This window comes from Gallus gallus, chromosome 7 (genome assembly GCF_016699485.2).
Source record: "Gallus gallus isolate bGalGal1 chromosome 7, bGalGal1.mat.broiler.GRCg7b, whole genome shotgun sequence".
Classification (NCBI taxonomy): Eukaryota; Metazoa; Chordata; class Aves; order Galliformes; family Phasianidae; genus Gallus; species Gallus gallus.
This window is the reverse complement of record NC_052538.1, coordinates 25,500,751-25,517,633: the sequence shown is the minus strand read 5'-3', so window position 1 is coordinate 25,517,633 and position 16,883 is coordinate 25,500,751. Positions and strand designations below refer to the sequence as shown.

The 16,883-nt window shown below is 48.1% G+C and overlaps 1 protein-coding gene across 10 annotated transcripts in view; it reads right to left on the bottom strand.

Moving 5' to 3' along the window:
* The window catches only part of GLI2 (GLI family zinc finger 2), a 184,009-nt gene that overhangs the window by 58,745 nt on the left and 108,381 nt on the right, over positions 1-16,883 (bottom strand). For 8 of the 10 annotated variants that reach the window (XM_025152142.2, XM_046943465.1, NM_001271901.2 and 5 more), the window contains one exon: positions 3,941-4,046. The exons of 1 other annotated variant lie outside the window; for it this stretch is intronic. In XM_025152142.2, the coding sequence (XP_025007910.2) occupies positions 3,941-4,046 (106 nt within the window). Of the gene's footprint in view, positions 1-3,940; positions 4,047-16,883 lie in introns of those variants that run through there. One more of the 10 variants, XM_046943466.1, reaches the window with a different exon arrangement.

The window sequence follows — 16,883 nt, the reverse complement described above, 5'->3', positions numbered from 1 at the left end:
CACGCAGGAGATGCATCCAGCATCCACCATTACCCACTCAAGGAGCATGGCTGTGCAAGTTAAATCACTATGGCAGTGACATACAAAAATGGTCAGAACCTGCAAACTTACTTCTGTCATTTCTTAAGCTTAGAGTGCTGTATTTGGTGACCTTAACATCAAACAAATGCCGTTTTGGAGAAATGGTGCCTCATACAATTTACATGGACCGATATGCTTTCCTTCATTCGTTCTGCTCTAACTCTGCAGTCCTGGAAGAGATTTCCTCCCACACTCGGTTTTACTCCATTCCTCATTACATGTTTTTGCAGTGTCCGCTGGGCTTCAATCCTGCCTCTCCTTCCATCCTATGTATGATCGTGAGTCCACAACATCAAAATCCAAGCTGATGTCTTAACTCCACAGTATTTCTGTTGGTTTGCACTGCAGAGCTCAAGGATCAACTGAACAAAATATTTCACTTTTCCAAACTAGCCAAGAAAGCATCATGATTCCAACAGTTTTTTCTTAATGCTAAAAAAGAGATCACTTCATAAAATGAAAAAGAGGTGTATCACCAAATAAGCAAAAGTAACAGCAGTTGCATAGAAAAGTGAAGTGTCCTATTGACTGAAGAAACACGATTTTATCCAGATAAAGTTCTCTAGGAAATATAGTTCAGGGTACTATCAACACGATCAGCAACTGCATAGATATACCAAGCGCTCACTGGGGAAGACTCAAGCTCTGAAAACTATTTGTCATGGTGCTTAACAAGGAACTGACTGAGACAGAACAACAGTGAGCAGAAACGCAGAACATCTTTCAGACCCATCTTTGCACGTGGATCTTTTATTGCTTGAGTTTTCCATATTCCCATCCATATTCTCAAGAAAAGGGTTCCAAAGCTTGTGCTGCTCAGGAGAGCCTCGCAGATGAGTTCCCTCCAGTTAGGATAAAACAACTTATGTTCTCATTAGGCCAAAAGCAAACAGTGACGTGGGGGAACGCAGCCGTGTCACATCAAGCAATCAAGAAACAAACCTTTGACATAATGCAGCAGGCAAGTAATAAGACCCCATAGTTAGCAACAGATGAGACTACACTTAATTTGCTGTGCAGTGTTCATGTAATTAGATAAATTTGGTACCAGCAAGACAGCAGACAGCTAGAATATGGGCTTGATGAATTGGGGGCTCTCTGTCAAGCACTGATCACATTAATCATGAAGCCAAAACTCAGTAACACAAACTGTCTTCCAAACATTTACCACAATTTTCTAGAGTAAAAACATACATTATTCCTCAATGTTATTTAATTTAAGGAGAAGAATGGGTTTCTGCACCTCTGGGAAGGGGTACAAATTTACAGAAGTGCATCTGTACTCACAGAGCCAGCCGAGCCTATCCAGACAGGGGCACAGAACTGCTAAGCAAACCCTAGCCCAGCTTCATTAACATGTACTGAGTGATTTCATACTGGATATCCTCTAGTGAGGAGGGCGGTATCTATTTAGTTTGTGGTATCTAGAACAGAAACTGGAGGAGGGAGAAGGGGAAGACAAAAGAGAAGTAGAACAAAATCTAAAGAAGGAAAGGGCAGGAGATCAGGTTGAAACGTTTGCCGACAAAACTGAAAGAGGAAAAATGGACAAGAGACTAACTCCACAGCTGGTGAGGATTTTCCCAGTGTGGTTATGCACTTGGGAAAGAAAGCCAGACTGAAGTTGCATTCCCTTGATCCTAAAGCACAGGCTTTGCTTTAGCTGCAGAAAAGCCCTCTCTAATTGATAGCAGAATAAGGCCCAGGACAGGACTGACACATGTATGCACTTGCATGCTCACAAAAGTTGCAATTGACATTTCAGTCTAAGTTGTTTTCAACAAGCCTGCTACCTTCTGTAGCTCCAGAAATGTCACTGAAGACTGCACAAAAATACATGGCCAAGAAACAGTCAGCTGCTCTGCTTTGATGCTTCACCATTCACACCAGCACCCTTCAACACAACATCCAAGTAATAAGGTTATCGTATATGCAGTTCCCAAGAAAGCTACGTTTCCTCCTCTAAGACCAACAACCATGTTTTCCCTTCAGTAACTCAGAGTTATTTTTTGTGAAAGCTGCTGCTGGGAAGGTGAAGGATTGCAAATAAGGACAGTAGGAATATACTAACAACTCCTCGCAGATCCTACACAGGACACTCTTGGTTCCCTGACAGACAAACTCAGCCACTGCTAAGACAGCAGAGTATTAACATTGGTGCAGGTGAGCTGAACGCCTGACCTGCCAGAGGATATAATTCACAGGGCCGCTGGTTCCTGCTCCGTGACTCCACCAAAATCACCGCTGTGGTGCCCAGGAAAGGTGCAGCACCAGCACTGAATGGGAGCATGGTCTCTGCACGGTTCCCAAAGTGCCAGTCCAGGGAGAAGACAGACCTAGCCATGCTGCAGCAGCACTGACTTTATCCAGCTTTTTGGGGTGCGTGAGTGACCCATGCCAAACATCTGAGCATCTGCTATCCTCTCTCCTAACTACAGTTTAAAAGATGTCCCTTTCAGAAGTCAGCGTGTGCTGTCTTAGCCATAGCTCTAGCTTATTATCTGTCTCCTAGTACGTTTTTTAATTAATCCATGTTCTTTTTTTTTTTCTGCAATTTCTGCATGTACGTGCAGGCAAGCTCAGAACTGCTTCATTAATCTCCGCAGACCCCCCCAGTTTTGCCTACTCACATGAGCGACCCATTCTGTTTTTTTCCCCTTTGCACACAGCGTGGAAGGAACTTTTCTGCCCCTTTAAACATCTAGTCAAGCTGACTGTCAGCCAAAAAGACGACTTGTCTCCTGCTAGCATCCAGGGGAATGCCCTATCACTTTTTCCTGCAGCGTTTTGGAAGTGGAATAAAGCCCTTGCAGCCGTAGGACTCCACAGATCTCATGGCTGCTGCTGTCTCCTTTCTTGCCTCCCAGAGGCTGCTCCCCCACTCGCACCCATCCAGAGAAAGCATGGCTCTGCAAACAGCCCTGCAAAGCCGCAGAGCAGAGAATCACAAAATCATAGGGGATGGAAGGGATCTCTGGAGGTCATCTAATCTTTGGGGACAACAGAGGGAACAAACGAGAGTTTTGAAGTGATGAGACCTGCTTCGCTTTCCCTTCCCACAAATTGTTTTTAGCCCTTGTGGGTTCTCCTATGCTGAATGCCCTGGGACCTGCCCACAGGTTTCCATCATAGCGTGAAAGATTTCTGGGAGCCATGAGACCGCCAACCCATCAGGCTGTCCCTCACCTCCCATGGGGGATGGCGTGTTTCAGGGATGAGAAAACCCACTGGCCGCATGGCCACCACATCCTCCCACCCACTTCCCTGCTGGCTCCTTTCCTGCCTGCTCAAAATTCATAGGAGGTGAACCCAAATCTCTCTATAAACGTGTCCTCACCACTCTCCAAAGACCATTGGGTTGCCATGTCTAGGAGACTAGGAGACATGGACTAGGAGACCAATGTCATTCCCCCAACCTGGGCACAGCCCCTGGCCAGCATTTGTGGGATCTCATGAGGAGGACCCTGTCAAAACCCATGGTCCTGCCCATCTAGACAGCATGTAGACACCAGTATCACTCAGCCTGTCCACACTAAAGTCCCATGAAATAAAACTGATGTATGGCACACCTGGCAGCTTTTTACCCTTTCCTGAAACGGTACGGAGGTAGCAGTGCTTGGGTTTCACCAAGATGGTGTCAGAAAGGCACGCTATGACATGAGAAACACCATGGGTGCAAAACCACAAGCCAGCCCCATCTCCAGGACTCCTGTCCCGGAGCTACACAGCACTTCTATAGGTTTAACGGCGCTGTATGACCCAAAGGGCACTGAGTGCCCCATGCTTCAGGAATGGAATTTGATACAGGGTGGGCAGACGGGGCCACAGCAAGGCTCAGAAGCAGAGGTGTGAGACTTACCCGTGGATAGCGTGGATAGAGTGAGGCTCGTAATGGTATCGTCCTTCCTGGTGGCGCATGTCAATGGGCAAAGGAGCGTGGAAGGCCGGAAAAATGTGCTGCGGCACTGTGGAGGGGAATAGAAGAAGAAGAAGAAAAAAGGGACTTCAAAAACTTTTCCTTTCCTTTTAAAACAATTTCAAAGGCACTAAATCTCCATGAATTTCAGAGCAAGAGCAGTGCAAGACAAGGGGTCTTCATGATATCAGCGCTATCATACACCAGAGAAGTGGAATGAATAAATAATCAAAGTCATGCGGAGAAATCCTACATCTTCGACATAAAAGATCTCCAACAGGGTTTTTGACAAAGACAAGCAGCTAAGCGCTCTTTGAACTCGAGGAGATTATAGGAAGCACCAAGGAAAACTAGACTTGCAGCGCAAATCAGACTCAACGGAGCCTGGCGGGACCGGGACCCACGCCGTCCCCCGCGCCCGCAGTGGCAGCGAGCACCTCTGCTGAAGGTCTGGAAACATTTACCTAAAAATCAACAGCGAGAGCAGCACTAATGCAAACCATGAAGGCATTCAGAAGTGGCTCAGAAGTGCCTACTGCCAGCTTCTAAGAGAGGAGCCCAAATTGCTTGCGCTTGTAATCACTTGAGGCCCTATTTTTTATTCATTTGAGAAGCTTGTTTCATCTTTGATGGAAAGATAAAGTGGTCTCAAAAGGCAGAGAACACCTACATTGACTTATTAAATCTACAGGTTTTAATATTTATTATTGACCCCAAAAGTTAACGGCGAGAATACTTGAGTGAGTCGAGGCGATGGAAAATTCATCAGGTTATTTCTCCCACCACCCCCAACTACACTGGGCCTTTCCTGTAAAAATTACTGAAGCCAAAGAAACACCATTAACAGAGGCTCAGCCCCCGCTGGTATCGAACCACAACTTGCCTCTGTGACAGGTAGCATCTCTCTGCAGAGCACCATCCGAAAGCCAAGCGCCAAAGCTTGGGCTGAATCTCTCGCTGATGCTGAGCAAACTCCAGCAGCGCCCAACTCTTTTTCTATCAGCCTTCAAATTCAGCCTTTCACCCTTCTGAGTCCAGCTGCCGTGGAGCTACGCTGACCCCATCCAGCCAGGCTGCGCTCCTCTTGCACTTCCCTTGGGAGAGATCCCCACGCACGTCCTTCCCTGCGTGTCAGCCCCCAGCTCTGCAGCTCCTGCCCCCATCGCAGCACTCAGTCCCCAAGCACACACGGCACAGGCGCGGCAGTGGGAGAGGTGAGAGCCTGCACACAAACAAGGCTCCTGCCAACAGCGCTGAAAGGCGTTAGGCTAAGGCAGTCGGGCTGGAAAGTATTTAAGGCTCCGCAGCAGCCTCACGCTCCGTGCTCCGGCGCAGGGCTGGCACCGTGCACGCCCCGATACACTGGGAGCATTTTTGCAGCTCGCCTGATGTCAGGACACAGTAGGGTAACTGTTAGCTGCTTCCCCTCTTCTGCTCCCCTCCCCTCCTCCCCCAAAAGCAGCTCAGGCAGAGAATAAACTCGCATCCTTTAGGATTTGCTTTGGCAGGAGGGAGATTCGCTCTTTCTTCGTCCCAGTCAAGGATGATCCCTTATGTGAGGACACTTCACTTTAAAGGGCAGCCAGTGTTTTTCCAGGTCAGAAGCACAGCAGTGCCTACTCTCCCAAACCACACTCAGCCCGAACCACTGCCCAGGCTGGCAGGGACCAGGAGCTGCTTCCCTCCTCCTCAGAGACACCGCTGTCCTCTAGACACAGTGCATGAGATCAGAGAAGAGGGGCAAGGAGGTCTTGATGCCCAGGGCACCCTCTGTAGGGCCAGGGCATCCCTGCTCTGCTCCCAGGACAGGGGCTTTACTTCTAGCATGGCCACAAACTGTCCCAGCACAGCCACTCACCAAACATCACAAACACTTTCACCAGCCAGAGCTGGGCTTCCAGCAGCACTCATTCCATAGAGAGCTCATGAAAACAAACCCGAAGGAGAAAGGACTCTCCTGCGTTCCCGGTGCCTACCTGCATAACCCTGCTGGAGTGCCTATGGGTCAGGTTTGGCATCTTCTCAAAATAGGGTGGTGACACTGCTTGGATGGGGCAGGTCCAGGGCTGGGTAGCCACAAAAGGCAGGGAGGTACAAGGTGATGGGCTGATACTGCTGGGCACTGGGGTGGTATTTTAGTTACACAGCCCTTATCTTGACCAGTTTAACTCGCCAAAAATTGGCAAAGCCATTAAAAGCAATGGCTCAAGTGCTGAATCTCTTAAAAGCAAGGCAAGTTATGTCTTGTTTTTGTAGAATCATACAACCGCACAGTTGTTTAAATTGGAAGCAGCCCTTAAAGGTCATCTAGTTCAACCTCTCTGCAATGAAGAGACACCTGCAGCTCCATCAGGTGCTCAGAGCCCCATTCAGCCCGACCTTGACTGTCTCCGAGGACAGGACATCCACTACCTCTCCAGGCAACCTGTGCCAGTGCCTCACCACCCTTACTGTAAAACACTTCTTCCTTATAGCCAATCTAAATCTCCCCTCTTGTAGTTTAAAACCATTTCCCCGTGTCCTATCACAACAGACCTTGATAAAGAGTCTGTCCTTGTCCATAGCCCGCCTTTAGACACCTTTAGTAGTTAGTTTTCTAACTACCTACTACTAAATGACCAATTGCTGTAGCAATATCAAAAATTTAGTACAAAAAGATCTCCCAGTCACTCAGGAGAGCTGCGGATAAGAAAACACAGGGTGCCTGTTGCTTGGCCTCTGTTCCTAGCTATCTGCTGGTACAACAACATCTGAAAAGAATTCCTCCCTCCTTGCACATCTGATTATTAATGGAAGAAAAATTTCCACAAATTTCCTGCCTCCCACAAGCACGGTTGGTTTGTTTTTGGCATTGCAACTTATTTGAATGGTGGCACTCAGCAATTTCACTTCCTTCCAGGGATGGGTTGCTTTGGGTGACCTCCCTTTGTGCTGTCCCACTTCGGGTCCCTCCTCTGCTACCCACCCTGGGAGCAGCGACAAAACCAACCACCGCCAGTGCTGCTCCTTTTTCTCCTCTTCCAGGTGCTTAGTCAGGAATAATGAATGGTTTTATAGGCAATCAGCTTCCAATTCATGAACATCATCCCTGCCTTGCTTCTCATTCCCACCCCTCCTGATGAAGAGGGCGAGCTGGCAGCAGGACAGCAGCGTATGCCGCTAACAAAGATGGATGCTTTACACATAAGAGTTAAAGAGACAATTATATTCAATTACTTCAAGTAAGTCACGTTGATGTATTCCTGAATAGCCATGAGAAGGGTGATACGATGATTAGGGCAATGAATTTGCCAATTTTAATCTAATCAAGGCGATCTTTTGTTTAGTATTATCTGCCTTGTGGTGGCAGAGGATTTACTAAACCCAAGCAATCTTTGCAGATTTAACCCCAAAGCTGCCCAATTAGTACTAATGATGATTGTTTTACACAGCGCAAGGAAGCTCTTAGCAGGAGAAAGCTTTCCCCCAGGAAGAAGCAGGGCCACGCCAAGCCCCTTGGTAGGGTGCACCACTAAGGGAAGGCACAAAGTGACATCCCCCCTCTGTGTGAGCTCTGGGACAACAGAAAAAAAGCTCGAGAAAGGACAAGAAAAACAAAGAAGTGTTCTTTGGAACACTGGAGATATTCAAGGTCCGGTTGGGATGAGGCCCTGTATAGCCTGACCTACTGGCCAGCAACCCTGCCTGCAGCAGGGGGGTTGAAACTGGGTGATTTTTAAGGTCCCTTCCAATCTAAGCCATTCAGTGATCCCGTGAAGAAATCAAAGCAGCACACAAAGGGTAGAGCCAATGGAAAAACAGGGTGTTTCACACAGAAATAACATGGCTCCTCATTAAGCTGTGGCATGCAGCTCTGGGGTGAACACACACCGATGAGGCTGGGAGGCCCCACCTGCCCCCAGCTCCTGCAGGAACGCGTCTGCTCCGCCGCATCGCTCGATTAGGGGGAGACGCTGCTACCTGTCCCCACTTGTCAGGGCTGATTTTCTGGCCAAGGTTTATGAGCAAGACACGGACCTCCCACTGTTCTATTCTCATCCTCGCCTATTCAAAGGCCAGCCAGCCCTCTGGCTTCAAAGGGGAGAGATATGAAGCAGAAATGTACGTTTAAAGGGGATGTCCCTTTGCCGAAAATCCCAGGAATCAGGGAGGGAGGCAGCAGAAACAGGCATTTTTTGAGGATGATGCAGGCTTTTGATTATCTCTGCAGATAAACCTGTGCTTCAAGAAAAACACACACGGCTTGCAGGGGTTTGTGCAGCGAGCAAAGGAGACGTTCTCAAAGCACCCACAGAAGCTCCTCTTTTTAAGCCCAAAAAGAAGAGTTGGGATGGGTCAAACAAACTTTTTATATTCCAAATACTTCAACCTCCACATGTAACCGCTTAAAAAAAGGCAGCAGAAGAAAAGAAATCAGACCCCGTACCACTGAATCAGGTTTCATTTGTGGCTCACTTTCATAGAATCATAGAATATTCTGAGTTGGAAGAGACCAAAAAGGATCATCGAGTCCAACTTTGTAAAAAATAATCTGCAAAACCTTTCCTCCTGAAAACTAAGTGCAGTCCCCAGAGGCAGGGACAGACTCAGATGGGGTAATCCATGCATGCACTTAAAGGACATCTTCAACTCCCACCTGCAACTGAGTGCTGCGGCACAACCAGGGTTTGGAGGCACCCAGAGGTGACCCCACATCTCCCATGCTATCCAGTACATTCAGAGCTCCTGGAGGCTTACCTAAAGGGAAAGTCATTAGTTGAAGAAAAACATAGAAGACTGCTGATAGAATAATTCAGTACTTATAATACTTTTTTCCAACAATTTCACAAAGCCATCTATCTTAGAAAGTGGGAAAAACCAATGTTGACCTCTTGAGAACCCTCTTGGTTTGATTTCCTGTGATATTTATGACGCGTGGAACACAAGCTTCATACAGGGATGACAAGATGCCTTGCCAAGACTCACAAAGCTCCTTAGGAAGAGAATCAAATGCTCACACGCACTGAGTCCCAGCCCTTTCTCACTCACTGAGGGCTGGTACAGAATAAAGTACTTGCCCACAGTCAAACAAACAGCAGGTTCCAGAGCAAACCTCAACCACAGCAGGTAGAAAACACAACTCTATCTGAAAAAGGCTTCATAGCCCTGCGGCATTGGATTGATTTGGATTAATGGGAGAAAAACGCCAGACAACAGCTCACATGATCCTAATGCTACGGTGTCATTAGCAGCTTTGCACAAGCAGCTAATCCAGAAAAACTGAGAAGAGGACGTCCTAGAAGATGCTTTTTTGAAGTCCCTAACTTAGAGAGATGCATTTTGGCATCCAACAACTCTGCGGTGGCAAAAGTCACGTCCATTCTGAAACAGCAAACTGCAAAATGTGCTCTGCTCCACAGCCTTCATTCTGTGATCTTTTTCCCACTGGAGCTGCACTGGGCTTGGTGGGCTCTGGATGGGGTGGGGAACCCATCTCTGAGCGTGTGGGTGGCTCCCGGAGCCCCTTGGGTCATCCGGTGTTGTGCTTGGATCCAGCAAAGTGCCTCGGGCCATAGGTGTCAGCAAGGGAGATGGTTTTGTGTTTATGTGACATCCCTGGAATAATAATCTCGCTGTTTAAGTGAGTTGAGCGAATGAATAAGCGCAAGAAAAACATCTTTGCTGAAAGCACAGCCGAAGTTAATGCACCATTAATAATGGCCCGGGTGAATTATTGGAAGAGATAATAGGGTTGGGGTCAGGGAAGGTCCGAGACAAAGAATGGGGAAAATTGGGTCACAGAAACATGACGGAGCAGATCACACTGGTGAGCCTGTGGGATTCTCCTCGGATGAAGTCATGTGCTACCGCTGAACAGTGACTGCTCTGCAGGGACAGACATTCCCACCGCCACCACGCAGCAGCTGCTGCCTCCCAGCCCCACCAAGCGCTGCCATAGAGCTGAGCCTCCACGTTCTGCTGCTTCGCAAAAGGAGCCGAGCGTGCGCTTACCTCCAAGAAGAGATAACCGTGCGGCTGCTGGCTACTCCAGTCTGCATGTTTGCAAAGTGCAGAGCTGTGTCGAGGGACAGCCGCCCTCCTCAGGTGGCAGTGCCGTGTTCCAGGTAGAGCCATCCTCAGTGCTTCTGCAGTCTCCAAAATCACAGCGCAGTCTGGACCGGCCGAGAGGCTGCAGCCTTCACTCCAGCCTGCCCCACAATGCCCAACTACTGACTAACCTCTCCGTGTCAGAATTTCCCCTCTTTAAAACGGAGATAATAATACCTCCCTACCTCAGAGGTTTGGTTAATGTTTATACAGCGCTTTAAAAACGATGCGGTAATTAAGTGCTCAGTATTATTATATCAACGTGTATAATGACTCCGGCAGACAGCACTGTAAACAAGGCTGCACTGTGCATGCTTTATGCTTTTCTTTTGTTTGGCTTGTTAGTATTTGGTTTGGTTTCCATATAGCATACTGCAATTAATATTGGTTAATTATTTCACCATTTTATTTATTGTTACCTGCTCAGTGGCTTTGGTAACAATAAAAGAGGAACTTTACGGGTAAAATAACAGAGAAGACTTGTTCTGGTGTGCTATGAACATTAAGGGAAGGACAAATGGGAGGTAGGTTCCAGCCAGTGCACCCACGCACCATTCTGAAGCACATCCAACTTGCTGTTCCCATCCAGCAGAACCTACAATCAGTTTTCTCCTTCTAACACACATAATGAAGGAAGGTGGTGCTAGCCTGATTTACAAAGTCATTTTTTAGACAACACCTTAGCATGCTGGAGGGGGTAACGTGCTTAGTGTAACCGCGGGCACAGCAAAAGCCAAGTGTCCCATTCAGGCGGGCAGTAAAGAGAAAAACACTCTATGCTGTTAAGAAAACCAGTAATGGCTCAAGTAATGGTAACTGCCTCGTAGGGGTGCTGGGAGGAGACTGGGATGCAGATACATGCAAAGAAAACAACAAATAATAGAACCACAGAATATCCTGAGTTGAAGGGGATCTTTAAGGACCATCAAGTCCAACTCCTGGCTCCAAACAGGACCATGCAACAATCAGACCATGTCTTTGATTAAAAAAAAGTCTTGCTTCTCTTCATCTATAAAACCACAAAAAAAAAAAAAGCCTCAAATCAAGAATGGTATCACCAACACCTCAAAGCACCTGCAGGACAGAGTCCATGTGACTTAACGACTTTCCACTCAGAGGAACGGAGGCATGGGCACGGAGAAGAGGAGAGTACAAAGTTAAGGATGGGTGCCCATGGGGATGCCATGCTTATTTTACACAGAAGAAAGCACATTTCTAGGTTTGCCTGTGTAATAAAACCTGTCACAAAAGCTGTAAGACAACAAATCGCTCCCAGGAGCCTTTGGCAGGTCCCAGGTGGCCCACGGAGTTGGCCAGCCCAGTGGCTCAATCCCACATACGTTTATTTCTTCCCAGCTCAAGAACTCAAGAGGCACAAATGGAAGTAAGATAGTCTTGTTCAGGTCCACACCTGCCCTTTCCTGAAGCTCCCAGCAGGGCTTCTCAGCTTCCTCCTCTGCACTGCAAGACTGTCACTGGGGACATTAAACCTGTCAGTCCTTTCCTGGGCAAAAGAGTCAGAACAATTACAGGCGAGGCTAAAAATGGCCTTTCTCTCTCCATGGAAAATTCAGATTAAAAATGCAAGAGTTCATTGACATTTTCTACAGCAAAGATGACTCTTATCATTAAGAAATCAAACCCTGAAATCCCTCAGCTGCTGTCTCTTGCCTGGGTCACCACCGCTCCCTTGGGGCACCTCCTGGCCAGGGCATGGCAGGGATGTGAGGACAGTGGGACCCCGGTGAGGTGCTACCAGCAGGGAGCTGGCTTAGCAGCACGCCTCAGGTGTGACTCAAATCGTTCAGCTGTGGGACACTCGGCCTCTTGGTGAGAAAATAGAGATTTTCTGAAGCCTGCAGACAGCTACGTGCAAGTATTTTAAGACATTCAGGAGGGCATCTGTGAATAAAAGCCATGTATTATTTATTATTCTACAAGGATTCCTGGAGTCTTTAGGTTACTGCTATGCGGCAGCCCTGTAGGGACAAACTCTTATTTTCTTTATCCATCTGAGAAGGATGAGTAAGGTGAAAGATGGGGAAACCCGCAGGAGGGTGCCCAGGTCTGCCTGGCACTGAGGCTCCTCTGGTCTTCCACAGTGCCTTAACCAGCGATGTCTCCAGAGCAGCACTGCTGCCACCGCCATCATCCTCAGACCTAAACAGCCTGAGTTGCCAGAAGGTTGGGAGCGGAATGGTTTTTGGTCAGAAAATATCTTCCAGCAAACTGTGTCTGCTGTTGGAAATGGCCCAAAAGAGCCCAGAATGGGCAATGATCGATTGTATTCTGGAACAAAAGAAGAACGTGCAAGTGACGAACTTGCAAAGTGACATTATTACAACAGTACCTGCCAACACAGAATCATTCCGGTTGGAAAACATCTCTAAGATCATCCAGTCCAACCGGCCACCCACCACTGATACTGCCCACTGCCCACGTCCCTCAGTGCCACATCTCCATGGTTCCCGAACATCTCCTGGGACAGTGACTCCACCACCTCCCCGGGCAGCCTGTGCCAATATCTCACCACTCTTTCTGAGGAATATTTCAACCCGGCACTCCCTTGGTGCAACTTGAGGCCATTCCCTCTCGTCCGATTGAAGCTTCTGAAACTGACTGCTGAGAATTTTCACTTTCTGGGAAATCAAAAATAATTTTGTAAGACTTTTTCTGCTAAGCAGGCCTTGGATTCTTCTCTGGGACAAAACGCACTGTCGGCAGTGTGACAGCACCTTCCTACCTCCACGCTGATTGCCAGAGCGAGTGTTTCCCACTGAGACTGGCTTTCTGTTAGATGAATGAGGAGCCGCAGCTACTGAACAGCAGAAAACAAAACCGAGAAGGCTTAATGCAGCTTATTAATTCCACAGGTCCTGAGCTGCAAATGTTGAGAGCCTTGAAAATCACTTAATTGCCCGGCTGTCATGCCAAGATGTATCCTGAGGATGCTGCCAATCTGACGGTTATTAACAAACAAGGCGGCCGCAAGCCCTGACTGCACCGAGATCCTGGGTACTTCTCATGTGCCGCATCCCAACAGGAAGTACTTAATAAGAATAATAATATCCCGAAAGGCCAACCTACGGCAGTGCAATTAAAAAGCTTTTCTGTCTCACTTTGAGGGGGGAAAAAAAAAATGAGGGGGAAATTAAAATCAGACAGGAAATTCCACTAGAACAAGCTGGCTTATGTCCTAATAACACCAGGCTGTGCCAACTCCTCCAGAAAGCAGAGGAGGGGAAAGGAAAAAAAAAAAAAAAAAAAAAAAGGAAAGAAAGAAGAGAAAGAAAAAAGCAGCCCTCTAGACTGACTCGATCTGAGGCTACATTGTGGAGCAGCCATGGCTGCAATTCTAAAGGGAGAAAGGCAGTACCAGCAAATAAAAGGCAGTTTGCTTTGCTAGCAAGTCGCAGTTTTATAATGTAACTCTTGTACTACAGCACAACCACCATTGCTTTGTCGAGAAAGCACGTGGCCCGGGAAGCTCAGAGGGCCAGATGGGTCCTTGGGGCTTGTTCTCCAGCAGCTGCTGTGAGAGAATGGGAGAAGAACAAAACCCGTCCCCAGCAGGCAGGAAGGCACCTGGGGTGCAGGGGCCAAGCAGCTGGTAGCTTAGCTGTGCCAGCCTGCGTGGGGATGGCCTGTGTGCCCGCTGCAGGGGAAAAATCAGGATCTGAAGAGCATCTATGCAAACACATAGATTCCTCAAAAACACTCCCTATGAGTTTAGGGAGAAGTTTTCTCCTTGTTGTTGTCATCCTGCTCACGTGGAAGCCAGAAGCATCCTAATGACTACCTGGGCCTCCAGCTGATGCGGCCATTTCCAAAAAAGATGGACCAATGGAGTTTGCCATTGAGTGTCCTGGGATCGGGCCAATGAATGGCAAACTTTCACAGCAGCATCTTCACATTAAGGCTCACATCACAGCAGGAACCGCATCCCTTCACGTGTTTTGTGGAGGCAGCTGTGCTGCTTTGTACAGCTCAACTGCTCTGGGGCTTGACTTTGCATGCAAGCAAAACTTTCCTCAGCCCTCAGAAGTGCAACTGCTTCTGATCATCCATATATGAGGAGAGGTTGTAATTTGCCATTAGATGGAGGTGTTACGGAGAAAGCACAGTCTGGCATTAGTAACCAGGAGGAGCAGTAGCTCCAGAGGACGCACCATCGCACACCTTGGTTGCATCCAAGCCCAGAATCTCCACAGGCAACATGAATAAGGATGGAGTGGTTCAACAGCCTCAGACTGTTGTCAATCACAAATCCATGAGAACCAGAGAGCAAAAATGGTAAATGAAAAAGGAGGGAGAATGCTCTCTGAATTACACTTCATATCTGACAGTAAGTCTAGTAGAGCTCTGGCTGTACCTTCCACTCATGCAAGTTGAAGCTTACTCATAAGCGTCATCCCAATTGAATCCCTATTAGCAGGATTACTGAGGGGGATGCCTTTAGCACACAGATGGAGCCTGCCTCACCCCCAGCCACGCACTCACACCCCTCCCTGGAGGTGGCAATGGCAATCCCACACCCAGCCAGCTCAAGGAGCTCATCCAGCTGAAAACTAACCACCTGAAATTGTACTGCATGGGTTTTTGGCTGAATCGACTTCCTCAACCAGTTTACCTTGACATTGCTGGTGCAAGAATGAGCAAAGGCGGCAAGAATGAGCAAAGGTTGCAGTCCAGCCACCACTTCCAGTCCCACTACTGCTGAAAGCAACTGTCTTGACTTCCCTTGGCCATTCATCCCTCCAACAAGCCACTGTTACTTTGGACAGGCTGCTTTTGTGTGGCCCTGAGCTGAAACGCAGTGTGCCCTTCCTGAAGGCTGGTGGTCAGCTGAGTGAGCTCCACGCTCATGGCACAGACCTCAAGTGCCTCCAGGGATGGCCAAAAGATGCGTATGGTAATGCTGGGCTGAAACTAAATCACAAAATCACAGAAAGGTTGAGGTTGGAAGGGACCTTTGGAAGCCATCAGGTCCAGCCACTACCCAAGCTGGGCTACCACAAGCAGGGTACCCAGGCTCACATTCTGAAACTCTCCAAGGAGACTCCACAGCCTGCATGGGCAACCTGTGCTATTGCTTAGCCACTCACACAGCAAAGAAGTTCATCCTGGTGTTCAGATAGAACCCTCTGCGCTCCAGTCCGCGCCCAATGCAGTATGTGCACACTGTACAGCTTCATATCCATCAGGACAGATGGATTTGCCCAGGTGTGACAGTGCACCAGGAGCTGTTGGCACAAGCAGCCGGCACAACTTGCAGGAGCTGGAAAGCAGCCTTAGAGAAGAACGCCCAGGCACATGTTTAAATGCTGTGCAAGCACAGGTGCTGTGCCAACAAGAGCGGGCACGCCAGCCCGCCCCGGGCACAGACCTACCAGCACGGTCCCTGCCACTGCAGAGCTGCCCACTGCCACTGCAGGGACACCCGGCCCCATCCTGCCACAAAGCCCTCCTTGGTCTTCCAGGAGCAGGCTGTGCTTCAAACTCAGCGCTGGCATTTCGAGCCTCCCCGATCCAAACCACAGAAGCAAGTTTGCTTTCTTTATGCATATGCTCCTCCAGGCACTAAAACAAACCGAAATCAAACCGTTCCTATAGGCAGTAGCTTGAAAAATTTCCCCTCCATATGAAAGGTCTGTTTATACCATTTGCAAAATCGAACAAATCAAGTCTGGAAAAACCCCATATGGAGCCTGCTGTGCATTGTGACCGAAGTACTTTCTGGAAATGGAAGCAAAGAAGTAAGTCTGCTTTCTGCTAGAGACACGATAAAACCGAGCTGGGTATTTTGCTTGCACTTACACCCAGGTGTTCAGCATCTTGGTGGCCTACAAAAAGGGATGTGGGGAGGTTCCACGCTCACTGACATCAGTCCCCAAAGCACTCCTAGCACACAAAGACAGAGAGGACAGCACACGAAGTGGCTTTTCTCCATGCCTGCAACAGCACTCTGCTCCCAGCCGAGCACAAGGGCTGAAGAGCAGGGGGTGAGAAAGTTATCTATTTCACCCAGCTGTGGTTTGGGTGCAGGCTAATAACCGCTATGTATCATCCTGCCTTGGTCTGAAGATGTTCCAACTGGTGTTAAAAATGGTCCCGGTGCAGCTTGCAATGGATTCTCTGGGCAGCTCATGCAAAGTGTGGGTTGTTAGCATGCTGCTTGTGTAATGAGGGTGCTTAAGACGGGAAGGGGTCTCTGGAAGGTCCTGAAGAGTGATTGCAGTTCAGGAGACTCACCCACCTGGCAGCCCGCTGATTTATGGCCTGCTCAGTTAATAGCCCTGCTTAACACAGGAGTTTGTCGAGATTAAGTAATTGCCTGAAACAAAAAGTTTATTATCTTTAAGTCTGTGCTGATGAATGACTGGGTGTTGGAAGAACCATGTGAAAGATCATCTGCGATTCCCTCCCACTTTAAGGGGGAGGGGGAAAGAAAAATAAGATTTTTGAAGACCAGCTTTTCCAAAGGAGTTTGGAAGTTCACGACTTACACTGGAACACAATCACAGACATTTACAGGCAGTATCGGCTGCCACGTAATAAATAGCTCCAGTAAGAGCAGAGCTCCGTGATGCATTTTTTCCCCAAGAATTGCAAAATGTTTTGTAAACCTTAATTAATACCACCCCTTGAGAGATAACCGATCCTGTCACACAGCAATAAGATTAGGAATAAATCAAGATGCAAAGCCTGTTTCGGTTTTATATAGAACTCAGTGGCCTTTCCCATCCTAGAAAAATCTGGAAATCTTCCAGCCTAGAAATCAACGCAAATACGTGTGAAG